The sequence below is a fragment of the Haliotis rubra genome, unplaced genomic scaffold (genome assembly GCF_003918875.1).
Source record: "Haliotis rubra isolate DU_JTF1 unplaced genomic scaffold, ASM391887v1 Scf827, whole genome shotgun sequence".
NCBI classification, from domain to species: domain Eukaryota; kingdom Metazoa; phylum Mollusca; class Gastropoda; order Lepetellida; family Haliotidae; genus Haliotis; species Haliotis rubra.
Window position 1 is genome coordinate 237,146 of NW_025767554.1, and position 14,354 is coordinate 251,499.

A 14,354-nucleotide genomic window follows, 5' to 3' on the forward strand; every position below is an offset into this window, starting at 1 on the left:
TGTATTATCCCGTTATTCAGTTAACAGTTATCAGTCCAGTTAACTATGGTTTGATAGCAGCAGGAACACGTCTCAATGAAGAACACAAAATGGTTTTACAAAACAAGCATCGATATAGGAGGACACAGGGACAGGAAACAAACCCATAACCTTCACTTATACAGAAGTCGATATACCAGAAGCTTCACTTGTAGAGAAGTACATATACCATAACCTTCACTTATAGAGAAGTCGATATACCAGAAGCTTCACTTGTAGAGAAGTACATATACCAGAACCTTCACTTATACAGAAGTCCATATACAAGAAGCTTCACTTGTAGAGAAGTCCATATACCAGAACCTTCACTTGTAGAGAAGTCCATATACCAGAACCTTCACTTGTAGAGAGTCCATATACTAGAACCTTCACTTGTAGAGAAGTCCATATACCAGAACCTTTACTTGTAGAGAAGTCCATATACCAGTACCCAAACTTATAGAGAAGTCCATAAACCAGAACCTTCACTTGTAGAGAAGTCCATATACCAGAACCTTTACTTGTAGAGAAGTCCCTATATAAGTACCCAAACTTATAGAGAAGTCCATATACCAGAACCTTCACTTGTAGAGAAGTACATATACCAGAACCTTCACTTGTAGAATCCATATACCAGAACCTTCACTTGTAGAGAGTCCATATACCAGAACATTCACTCATAGAGAAGTCCATATACCAGAACCTTCCCTGACAGAGCAGAACATACACCAGAACCTTCACTTGTAGAGAAGTTTATATACCAGAGCCTTTACCGATAGAGCAGAACACTTTCCAGAACATACACTACTATAGCAGAGCACACCGGAATCTACCCCATAATGCAGAAATCTCATCAATGGAGCGGATTATTTATAATCCTACAGTGATGGAAGGAGTGTTAAATATCATGTTTTCACATCAACAAGTTAACCATATACATATGAGTGAAATGTCGACATCTTGAGTATAAAGTGTCAAATAAATGGGAGAACGTTCTTTTTTTTATGACACGTTCACTTATTTTCTTTCCGTCAGTACATACACGATCACTTCCCTTGTTTCCAGGCAACATGACACCCTATCTGACGTCATACCTTCGCGCCAGAAGTGGGTCAAATGATGCTACGTACTCAGAAACTGTTTGGATCTCTACAGCGAACTATTTGTCCTTGGCATTTTGTATGCCCATATTAGGCTGGATAGAACAGAAACTGTCTCCAAGGATTTGTACGCTGATTGGTGGACTGATCTTCAGGTATTCTTCCATAATCAGTGTAGATCTTAACTCTTAGTTTTGTAAACACAGTTTCCACTTTGCAGAGGACTAGACTGGCTCAGTCGGTCAAGCGTCTGAATAGGCTGTGCAGAGCTACGTTGTTTAGACTACCGGAATCCATGATTGTGGATTCGAATCCTGTTGGCCCTTTTTCTTATGTTTGTTTTCTCTCCAAGTCAAAAAGACAAGCCGTAACAAACCGAAACATTCCGCAACATGCCGCGAGTCGGACCTTTCCCTCCATGTGAAACAGACAAGCGGTAACAAACCGTAACAAACCGTAACAAGGTATCTGTGCTACAGCAATACGTAATGTACTCTCTTCCAGTTCCGGTATGCTCCTCACCTACTTCACCATGCAGCATTCCCTCCTCTTGACGGCCTTGACCTATGGCGTCCTCAATGGCGCTGGGAAGAGTATGGCGTACCCTGGAGCTGTGAAATGTGCCCTCAAGGTCAGTTGCAAACTATTGACGTGGGAGGGACGAAAGAGTAAGGGAGGGAGGGACTCTCTCTTGTCAGCAATGTCGTGGACGTGAAACAACATCGTGTTAGGAAACTTTCAAATGGGTTATTGGGCTGAGTGAAAGGGATTTTACGTCAGTTTCAAAAACTTTTAAAAGCATTGTATCGTATTAGGCTAATGTATACTCAGCAGCAAAACGAACGTCAGTACGAATTCAAAATAAGATAGGCACTGTAATCAAATCATTACAGAAATGGACAAAATAAGCGGATCAAAAACATTTCTTGACACATCAATGAATAACTCAGCACAATTCCAAGACATTACGTGAACGTTTGCAGCCCATTCAGACTCTTGACTTCAGTATCTAGTTTGACCACCACGAGCGGCGATAACTGCAGCACAGCGTCTATGCATGGAGTGCACCAATCGATTGATGAAGGCCAATGGCACCTGGAACCAGTCTCTGAGAAAGACCTGTCGCAATAAATCGGCTGTGTTCGACCTTGGTATGACATTATTCAGTCTCCTCTGAATTTCATCCCAAAGATGTTCAATTGGGTTTAAATCAGGACCAAGGGCTGGCCACTGCATAATGGTGACACCGTTCTGCTGTAGGAAGTCCCGTGTAGCTCTGGCAGTGTGGACCGGGCGCTATCATGCTGGAAAATGTTGTTCCGGTGACGTGCGAAATGTGGTATGACTGGGGGTCTGAGAGCTTGTTTGATGTAGCGCACCGCTGTGATGCCGCCTCCTCTCCCTGGACCAAAGTTCTGGAACACCACAGGACCCACTCTCTGGCTCAAACCTATTCCACCCCATACCATGATGCTTGCACCTACCCATGAGTCTCTTTTCATAACACATTGGTCTGAGTAACGCCTGATACGCAGTACTGACTCTCATCTGTGAACAGAACAGTTGTCCATTGCCTGTATCGCCAGTTTTGGTGTTGTAGGGCAAACTGTAGACGTTCACGCCGATGACGAGGGTAAGGATAGGTCCACGGTAAGGTCTACGGCAATGGAGGTTCGGCGTACTTGGTTCCCGCTGTTAAGACGTCGGCGTACTGTATCAGTACTAATTGGTCTTCCGTGTGTTCCCACTGTCTGGCGTGCTGTTTCGGATGCCTGCATAAAGGGATTCTGTACATGCTGTCGCACAACATGGCGGTCTTGTCGTCTTGTGGTCACCCTTGGTCTGCCAGTACGAGGTGATCATTTGTGGTTTTGGTGGCCTGGAAACGTTGCTGCAGCCAGTAGATGGTCCGAAAGTTGACCTGGAAGTGATTGGCAAGGCTTTGCAGTGTGACAAGCTTCAAGTCTTCCTAGCGCCACGTTTCTCTCAGCTGTCGTGAGTCGCGGCACACTGCTGATGTTGTAATGTAAATGTTTCAACCAGGTTTGGGGGTGCATTTTATAGGGATGATCCTTGTGAACAGCACGTGTAGCATGAGGTGCATGAAAAACATGGAGAACACCGTACCATCTCCGAGATTAGGTTGCGTTTTTGAGACCATTTCCTGGGTTCCATTCTGAGTTTGGCAAGGAATGTCTTTGCTCAGGTAAAGTTGGAGATGTTGTCAACAATATACAATCAAAACATTAAATGAGTTCACAGTTATCCGTTTCTGCGAAAGAAAATTCCAAACTGACGTTTCTTTTGCTGCTTAGTATATATAAGAGTTCCGGGTACTGTATACTACTGGAATAAAGTAACTGTGCATTATTTAATGTTATGCCATATTTAATGCAAAAACATGTTAACATGATTTGTGGCGTTTTCCATCCTTAATCACTATTGAACTGTTGACAAGATAATATCGAAATCTGTGTGATTTGACGCTAGGCATCGTGACGAGGCCCTTGAAGAGATGTGGTGTCAAAAGACAGTTCACAAATTCAGTATCGTGTGTGTCCACCATTAGCGTTGATGCAGGCTTAACAACAACGACGAATAGATGACACTAAGCGATTGTAGAAAGCTTGGGGAATGTTGTTCCATGTCTGAACCAACGCTTGTCCCGATTCAGATTCTGGACTTGACGTAAACGTCGCTCCATTTCAACTCAAGCGTGCTCGATAGCGGACATATACGGAGAAACAGCTGGCCTGGGCAGTACCGGAATGTTCTGCTGTCTCAGGGAATCTGTCACAATACGAGCGATACTTGGACGGGCATTCCCTTGCTGAAGCGTGAATCTATGTCTCAGTCTTTGAATGAACGGTTGCACATGAGGCCCACTGATCTCATCCGTGTATCACAGACCAGCCAGATTGCCATTGACAATGACAAGTTGTGTCCGGCCATGAGATGTGATGCCACACCCCACCCCCCCTCCATTCCATAACGTTTTCACCACCAAACTGTCGACGTTGAATCGCGCACGCGTCAGCATACCGGTCACCTCTCCGTCTATACACCCCTGCCTTGCCTTGCCATCTGAGTTGTCAAGATGAAATCTCGACTTGTCAGTAAACACCAAACCAATCTTGTCTCCTGTACCGTAGATGCTGTCTGCACCAGGCAAGACGTGCCTGTCGGTGACGTTGGAGCGAAACTGGATGTATTGCAGGCCGTCGGGGCCGGTTGTTGTGCACGTGCGGCGCGAAATACGTGACATGAAATTTCATGCAAAGAGCTTTGCTACGTGTATATTTAGGGATATATTTATAACTTTTCAAATAACCTTTATTTTATGCAATTTAATGTTATGCACAGTTACCTTGCATAGTATATTCTGATGTGCGTACCCTGGATCACCAAATGCTATTGCTTGTTCTTGGAAGAGGGAAAATTAGATCATTGATTGTAACAGATGTGTGACTAAGTCGGTCATGATGACTTGGTTGCGTGCCATCATGATGACTTGGTTGGTTGCGTGCCATCATGGTGACTTGGTTGGTTGCGTGCCATCATGGTGACTTGGTTGGTTGCGTGCCATCATGGTGACTTGGTTGATTGCGTGCCATCATGGTGACTTGGTTGCGTGCCATCATGGTGACTTGGTTGATTGCGTGCCATCATGATGACTTGGTTGGTTGCGTGCCATCATGGTGACTTGGTTGATTGCGTGCCATCATGGTGACTTAGTTGATTGCGTGCCATCATGATGACTTGGTTGGTTGCGTGTCATCATGGTGACTTGGTTGATTGCGTGCCATCATGGTGACTTGGTTGATTGCGTGCCACCATGGTGACTTGGTTGCGTGCCATCATGGTGACTTGGTTGATTGCGTGCCATCATGATGACTTGGTTGGTTTCGTGCCATCATGATGACTTGGTTGGTTGCGTGCCATCATGGTGACTTAGTTGATTGCGTGCCATCATGATGACTTGGCTGGTTGCGTGCCACCATGGTGACTTGGTTGATTGCGTGCCACCATGACTTTGGTTGCGTGCCATCATGGTGACTTGGTTGATTGCATGTCATCATGATGACTTGGTTGGTTGCGTGTCATCATGATGACTTGGTTGGTTGCGTGCCATCATGGTAACTTGGTTGATTGTGTGCCATCATGGTGACTTGGTTGATTGCGTGCCATCATGGTGACTTGGTTGATTGTGTGCCATCATGGTGACTTGGTTGATTGTGTGCCATGCAGCATTCCCTCCTTTTGACGACCTTGACCTATGGCGTCCACAATGGCGCTGGGAAGAGTATGGCGTACCCTGGAGCTGTGCCCTCAAGGTCAGTTTCAAAATACCGACGTGGCAGGGGCAAAAGAGTAAAGGAGAGAGAGATTCACTTTTGACAGGAATGTCAGTGGGGTGAAACCACATCGTGTAAGAACATTTTCCAAAGAGTTTTTGGGCTGAGTGAAAGGGAATTTACGTCAGTTTAACAAAAGATGTCAAAGGCATTTTATCGTATAAGGCTAATGTATATAAGAGTTCCGGATAATTATTCTGATGGGTGTACCCTGAAGCACCAAATGCTATTGCTTGTTCTTGAAAGAGGGAAAATCAAATCGTTGATTGTGTCAGATGTAAACAACTTCTATCTTTGCTGATACTTGTAATTCCTGTTTTTAATCATCGAGCTTAGCCGGGACAAGCACTTTGAGCATTGCTTGTCAAAGGCAACCGAATAATGGATATGATAATATCGCGGCGACTTGGTGGATTGTCTGCCATCATGATGACCAGGTCGATTTACAGCATGCCGCTGACCGAAATATGGTAGCCAGTTAGTGCGGGATGACTACAAACCATTCAGCCCGGGATAACTGGAAGTATCCATCCACACTATACAAACATCCTCTGTTTCAGTGGTTTCCCAACAGATCAGGTCTGGTGACAGGCATCATTATCAGTGGAATCGGGTTTGGAACCTTCGTGTTCAACCAGGTCGTCACGGCCTTCATCAACCCTGACAACGTCTCCCCTGATGAAACAATACAAGATGATTTGTAAGGGTTTCTAACTGTTCACCAAACCGCGTTGGTGTTACACGTGCAACGAAGAGTTTATTTCCTTCCTCGGGGGTCTGATATGTGTTCATCATTGGTCTCAACACTCGCTTATTTGTTTCTCTTTCGATGGAACCAGACCGTGATTTGTTTGTTAAAACAGCAAACGAGCGTCTTTACACAAACTCGTGAAGTATACACGGTGAAGTTGAGATTAAAGGTGGTATACAGTAAAAATCTTAAATCAAACGATTCATAAAGCATGTAAAAAGATATATTTTCAAGAAGAATTTGTTCTTAAGTCAACATTTGTAGCCAAAAAACATTAAACAAAACTACTTGTGTTCCGGAAACTACCGAGTTAATGTGTTTGGCTGGAGGATGGGTGAGTGGCAGCAGTATAGTGTCCTTGATCACACCGCTGGCTGATTAGTATACCGTTTGAGACACGTAACTTCTATAACCTTAACTCAAAGATAAACTGACTATTTCCGTAATTACACATTGATACCGATTGTGTCCAACTGTCTAGGTACTTCACACAGAGCTCCCTTCTAGACAGGGTACCATACAGCTTTCTGCTGCTGGGCGGGGTCTACACAGCAATACAGATCCTCGCCGTCCTCTTCCTCATAGCCACGCCCACAGACACGCCCACACAGGTTAGTATATCTTGTATTAGCTGCCAATCGCCTCTTTCCGTAACCTTGAACAAGTCAATAACAAAGGAACCAAGAACGCGCGTATTACACTATTATTTTGTATAAAAGAATACATCAATAGGTGTTTTCCAATATGTGTGTTCAGGATTGTCTGTCGTAACAATTAAGGATTCTATTAAGGCTTATTGAGACATGTATTCTCAAACAACAGATATACTTAACATGAATTGACATATGATAATGAAATTTACGGAATTCACATGAGGTGAGGTGACATTGGGTTTAACGTCGTGCTTGAGAATATTTCGCTCATATGACGACGTGGAATTCACATGAAGTAAAAGTGATTCCATGGCGTTTGGCTGTGGTTATATTCCATAAAACAAAACAACAAAAATGTTATGAACGCCTCCTGGCGGACTACTTTCGACGCTTGTGTTATATTATTGCGCTGACGTATTTCACACTTTTCCTATCGTGGCCTACATTGTTTTCAACGATTAAGTAAGTAGTCTCTGAAGATATTCTTGTTTTAAGAACTATAGGAATCTGTTACTCATAAGAAATTGCTTCAGTAAAAACTACACTGGAGTCATTTCTTGTTTAAACCGAAAATAATTGTTTACAACGAAAATAACATGTTTGGTGATTTTTTAAACATTTTTTAACATTAATGTTAACTTTGTACTGTGACGATTTGGCTATACAGGAAGACAATGCAGAGAAGAACCCTGACCAAGAGAAGATGCCAAATGAAAAGTTGAAAGAAGATCTTGACACAGTATCCAGCACAGACAGGTGACTTTGTTTATCGATTGGTAGTCAAGTGTTGAATCAAGTTGTAAATGTATTTATAGTTTGAGTGAGTGAGTTTAGTTTTACGCCGCTTTTGGCAATATTCCATCAATGTCACGGCGGAGTACAACAGAAATGGGCTTCACACATTGCATCCATGTGGGGAATCGAACCCGGGTCTTCAGCGTGACCATTTGGCTACCCCACGGACCAGTATTGTTTGAAATGGGTGGAGGATTATGACAATTTTGGCAACGCCTTCTGATAGTGGTGAGACGGCACTGGTCGAGGCCATCTACGTCACGACGATGTTCTTCTGTGAATATGATACATTATAAAATATTAAAAGCTTGCAAAGGCAATTTGATTTAATGTTACTTGAAAGTATTAACAGATATGTCTGCATTACTCCTCCTGAGGAGAGTGACAGAAGGAAAAATGAAGCAAAACGTGATATTATACAATAGATATGAGGGCGGTAAATTACGGATTCATGGCCACTGCAAAAAGTGTCACAGATCTTGCAGAATATTGCAGATAATCGACAGATCGTGTAGTTCAACAGAGAACCGATATATACCAGGAAACACAACAAGTTTTCTTTGGTTCAATTCCAAATTATTGTCGTTAAATGTTTTCGGCTGCTTCATGTAATGCCTACAGCCCATGTTGCCTCCAGTCCAGTGTGTACTGTTCTGAAACCCTCTTCTCTTTACCGTAATGAACCAAACAACTATAGGGGAACCTTCCTTGCTGTGATACATGCAACAAAAGCCATTTCCTTTTTCATAAGACGCTTCTATGAACAAAGCCAATATTGTAAAAATTGTCTGAAAAGTCATTTTTCGATTCAGACTAAGTGGGAACACATGGCAACGGTCAAAATAGGGAACTGCATCAGATATGACGGAACACAACAATATTAATAACTGTATTATGTAACTGCCCACTGATATATGGAGGCAATGCTGACTAACCAACCTTTGCATGGCCGTCCCCAGTGGTGACACTGATGACGACAATGGCAACTACACTCCACGTCAGGTTCTTCGGTCGAAGCTGTTCTACTTGCTGTGGGTCATCTACGGCTGTGTGGCCCTTGGCATTTTCTTTGTGACGAACTTCTACAAGGTAAGAGTGAGAAAGTGAGTGAAGGGATTTTACAACGATTTGTACAGCATTGCAGCCAACAGGGCTTTGTAATCCCAACAGCGGGAACATTGTGTTGACAATACAAGCGTCATAATTAAGGTGAATTTTGCATTTGAGCATTCAACTTACATTTGATTAAATCAGGATGCATGCATTATGTTTTTTAAAGTACATTTGTTCTGGTTTCACTGTGGACAGCCATGGTACGTCTCTTCTCTGGTATATTGGGATAAATGTCTGTGTGTGTGTGTCTGTGTGTGTGTGTGCGTGTGTTTATGTGTAATAATACTTTTTTCAGAAACTAAAGAATAAAAAAACTAACAACAATATCGATTTGAAAGGAATATACTTTACCTCATTGCAGTCATGTTTATTTTCAGACATTTTCCCAGACTTTCATCAAAGATGACCATTTTCTGGCTCTGGCTGGCTCTGTGGGATCGGCCTTTAATGCTCTGGGGCGACCGTTCTGGGGAGCCGTGGGGGACAAGATAGGCTACAGGGTACGTCCAGGGGTGTTTAGCGGGAGGAGTCAAAGTTAAAATAGTTTACTTTTAGTTCGTAGCTGTATTCATATTCTGGAATTCGAATCTCCAAATTCCGCTTTTGAAATAATTGAAAAATGAATGATTCAGTTTTAGGTGGATAGTCCGCAAACGAACATGTTCTTTTTTTTAGTTTCTGTAGAACGAAAATCGTCATTTCTTAAGGATGTACTTAAATGTTTACAAGATCTCTTGTTGAAGTATTATTGATTCTCAACAAGTTTATGTAAAATATATCCTTCAACGGACATGCCTCTTTGTACCTATTTAGTTTCAACGTTAAGAGATGCAAAATTCCTTTAAGTTTTTTTTTATATGGTACATTCATCTTTTCTGTTCTGTCTTTCTTCACTCATGTCTGACAACGGTACAAGAAGCTACGATCACAAAGCATTGCGTCGAAGCTGTAGGGACCCACGTTAATACTTCGAGTTATCCGAGGTGCGACACAACCGCAACATGATGACTAAATAAGGAATATGCTGTGATCAAACTTATACTTCGAGACAACCCTTCGACACATCAAAGTCCCATACAACAGTGTTTGACTGTATATCGAAATGTCGTAAAATAATTTGCCATCACTGTCACTTACCAGCTTCTGAGTGAGTGAGTGAGTTTAGTTTTACGCCGCACTCAGCAATATTCCAGCTATACAGCGGCGGTCTGTAAATAATCGACTCTGGACCAGACAATCCAGGGATCAACAGCATGAGCATCGATTTGCGCAATTGGGAACCGATGACACGTGTCCACCAAGTCAGCGAGCCTGACCACCCGATCCCGTTAGTCGCCTCTTACGACAAGCATAGTCGCCTTTTGTAGCAAGCATTGGTTGCTGAAGGCCTATTCTACCCCGGATCTTCACGGGTCCCAGCTTCTGAAAGTGTCAAACAGTTACATTAACTGCTAACAATATGAAAGACTGACCTACTTTATCAAAGAATAACCTTCATGCGTTCTTTCACATTCCTACAAATATGTTATATATGTATGAATGATTTATGTTAATCACCCGAATAACTCTCACACAGGAATCACTCACCATTGTCATCGGGGTGTTTGGAACAGCAGGAGCGACCTTCACCTTGTCTGAATATGGCGGGAAAGTGATGCTGATGATCTGGCTGTGTCTGATCTACGGGACAATCTCAGGATTCTACGCCCTAATGATCTCATTGACAGTCTCGCTGTATGGTCAGAAGTACTACAGCGTCAACTACGGCCTACTCTACACCTGCATGGTGAGTTTACGACATCAACTGCCTATTCTTCCTGTCATTTACAAGGAGACTCTCAGCCACACGCTGGTGCATCCACATCTCAGTATAGACGTTGTTAAAATGTCCGCCATCACAAACTGTTGCACAAAAAAACATATTTCGGCTCATAATTTCAATTTAGAATATCTTGTTTTGCACCAGCAGCTCAAACACTATCCAGTCTCTATATACAAAATCTTAGAATACAGGTCTTATATTTCGAAAATAAAACAGTGTCGTCTATTTCAAATTAGAAAACCGGAAACGGTATTTTCAAAGGTGCAGATCAGCAGATACATGTTTTGACATCACGAACGGGAATGCTACACTAATTTTCAGTGGTAACTGTAAATGTTCAATAGAGCATACATTGTGAGCAGTACAAGCCAATATATATTATTAAAGTACCCATGCAAATGGAATGGTTTTTGGTGTTTATTTGTTTATAACTACATTAAAATAGGTAGTTTTAACAAATATTAAAATAAATATATTTTTCCCCAACTAGGCCTTTTAATTTTGGTCCTCTAATCACCATCCAAAATGCCATTTTACAGGTAAAAACAACAAAAAATTGCATATTTTGAACAAATTTAGAAACATGTTATAACTTATGTCACAATCAACAATGGGTGGTAGCAACAACCTGCACCACTGTTTAGATGGGAAGATGCATTTGCACGTGCGTTGCCATAGCAATTGTGCAATTGACAATCAAAGCTGTGAATGAGCTCGTAAAAATAACACATGCATCCCTAAATCAATTATTTTGCATATCAATTAGGATAAAAGAAATAAAGAATGAATGATATATGACGTTTTTCATGAAATATATCATGTACGCGAACCTATGGAGATTTTATCTCATTTGCATAGTATAGCTTGCATCAGGAATATGCGTTTTGACTTCGATGAAATTTCAAGGGGTAAAATGACACGATTTGCTCTCTTGTAAACTCATCTATTTCGGATGATTTTACAAAAACTGCTGAAAAATAAAGTTGGGAAAAACGATAGTTATAGAATAGTTTACAATCAAACTTTAGTTGTGTTCAAAGTTACACAAAATCGCTAATATGTTTATCTCTATTTCCGTGAGTACTTCAGGAGACACGAGTGTACCCTTGTTCGCTGGAGTTCGGTTTAATGTTCAAGAGTGTTCACATTCGTGTGTGTGTGATCGAATCAATGACCTTAGGCTCCGTCCCTTGACCACGAGACGGTCTCATTGACCCACAAACGGTTCTGCGCTTGGATTGTCGTAACCCCACACTTTCACTTGCGATAGTCGTTAAGCTCAGGTATCAGTTCAGAACACGCTCAACCGTGAGAGAAGGCATGTTGGAGCTTGTATACACATGACAGCTTCACTTTGAGTGACTGTTCTGTTGAAAACGGTTTCCAACATTTTTCAGTTGCAGGCACAACAAACTGTATCGACTATCGTCTTGCCAAATGTGGTTCTGCAGAGTATGACGCCCACCAAATGATATCATGGGAGTTTAAAAAAAGGGATTTTATCCAAAAAGAAATTACCCCAGAAAAGAACAGAAAAGTCGACATTTGGCCACAAAATATACTAACATTATACCTCTCTGTTCCAGATTGTAGTTCAGCTGGCAGGTGCGCTCCTGACGTCACAGCTGAAATCCGCTATTGGATGGCAAGGGATACTGTACATAGGAGCCGGAGGGATCATGTTCAGTACGTACATAAATATACTCATAGTAGGTGTTGGGACTATTTTTTTATCGTTGCATTCGAGTCTGGACCAGATAATCCAGTGGCTGGCATTGTTCGCATCGATTTACGCTATTGGGATACGATGACATGGATCAACCAAGTCAGCAAGCCTGACCACCCGATCCCATTAGTCACCTCTTACAACAAGCATGGGTTGATGAAGACCAGTTGTAAACCGGATCTTCACGGGTGGGTTGGTGCGACGCCTTAAGTTTAAGTGGACACATGTTGGAATCTATTGTTCGAATCCAAGACACACCTTCATTATTATTCCAACTTTGTCAGCATCCCTTTACGAGGTCATGGATTTCGCCGACGTGGTAAACGTCTGAGACATGCACCACGTCGGGCTTACCTCCCATAGGAAACTGAGACGTCGTGACTTTCTACTCCAAACACTTGCTGTATACCAACAACAAGTCACTTAATCGTAGGAATAGGAAACAATATATTGCCGAAATATTTACCCACAGGTTCATAATGGTATAACTTGATTTCTCGCAGCGATTTCAGCATTTAAATCCATTGAAATTCATTATTATTTCATGGTTGCCATCACGGGGCATCACACATTTGTTTCAATTGGGTATTGTTCTTGTTCGTTTCTGCAGGTTTCTGTTTGTGCTGTGGAATGCTTGTACAGTACCGACTGGCCAAGAGGAAGGATAAAAAGTTCGGAAACAAACACGTCGAGAAATCCATTGATACCCGTCTGTAAAATGTGAAACTGAACAACAGTCAGAAGGCAATATAAGCACCCGACAATAGCGCTATATCACAACGCTCACAGTTGTTGAAAAGAGTTAAAACGCATGAACATAGGAAGATGTCATATTCCATACTGTACGATGCCCAAATAAAACAAACTTGTCTATGTAAGGTGTCTGTTTTTGTTGAGGTGGCTGGGAAATAACTGCCAGTGAAATGATTGAAGGTAATATCACTGACATTGATACACATTGACGGACAACGTCTTTTCTGTGTCGGCAATGCAATAGAGATGAACCATAGCGATCTATGTTTCCTACCTGTCTGTTGCTCGGCGTCATTAATGAAGAGTCAAGCTATTGGTAACACTGTTTCTTAAAACTCTTCGTTTTTCTTTGAAATATATACAACTGAATGTTTTACAAACTTTCTTAACAGTTTGGAAAAAACACATCAGGCTGTTGAAATGTCATTATTACGTTTCTAACGTCCGATACATTCTGTTACAAATGGCACATTTATATTCAAATCGTCAATATGGAAATACACCTGCCACTTAGTCTCTTTATCCATGGAAAGTGGAGGACAATACACATGCATTGATGCTTTTTAAGTGTCGTTTGCTGTTCATGTACCTGTTTGAAATCGCAGCTTAAAATGAGACGTTAGGGATCAGGCTATATTCCTTTTGGAATCTGGTTAAACTCAGCGGCAGGTTGATGTCTGCTTTAATGTGAGTCAGAGTGCTGTTGGTGGACTGTGGCAGAGATTTCAAGCCAATGGGTCCGTGGAATATGCACGTCGACCAGGTCGCCCCAGAGTCACAACAGTGCGAGATGATAGCACATGATTAACACTGCGTTCCGTAACAGATTCCTAACGCAGCAGATCTTCAGACAGAAAACTTCAATGTTAACATTGTAAGGATATCCAGGAGCACCGTTCGTCGACTTATAAGGGCAGCCGGACTCCGCTGTAGGCCACCTGCAGTTCGTCCACTACGAAAACCACGTCACAGGCAGGAGCGTTTGAGATGTAGTAGACATCAGGGCCGCTGGAATCAACGTCAATGGTCTCGTGTGCTCATCACTGATGAAAGCACATTCAATTTGTCCTTCGGTGATTGTCGGCAGAGGATTTATCGTCGCAATGGAGAGCGAATCACAGATGCAACTGTGGCAGGGGAATCGGCCATGGTTTGGGCAGGGATAACTCCTTCTGGACGTACTCCACTGCACGTGGCCAACAGTAATCTTACCCGACAGCGTTATCGGGACAAGATTCTGGCTCCTCTAGCAGTGCCCTTTCTGCAAG

The 14,354-nt window shown here is 42.4% G+C and overlaps 1 protein-coding gene across 1 annotated transcript; it reads left to right on the plus strand.

Moving 5' to 3' along the window:
• The first annotated feature begins 1,101 nt into the window (after nucleotides 1-1,101).
• LOC124262205 (oxalate:formate antiporter-like) lies at nucleotides 1,102-13,070 on the plus strand. The gene is made up of 10 exons (XM_046696665.1): nucleotides 1,102-1,273; nucleotides 1,623-1,749; nucleotides 6,034-6,173; nucleotides 6,706-6,835; nucleotides 7,545-7,633; nucleotides 8,632-8,761; nucleotides 9,163-9,285; nucleotides 10,362-10,571; nucleotides 12,194-12,293; nucleotides 12,944-13,070. Exons 1-10 carry the CDS (start codon nucleotides 1,200-1,202, stop codon nucleotides 13,048-13,050), a joined length of 1,230 nt encoding a protein of 409 aa, XP_046552621.1. The 5' UTR covers nucleotides 1,102-1,199; the 3' UTR covers nucleotides 13,051-13,070.
• The last annotated feature ends 1,284 nt before the right edge of the window (nucleotides 13,071-14,354 follow it).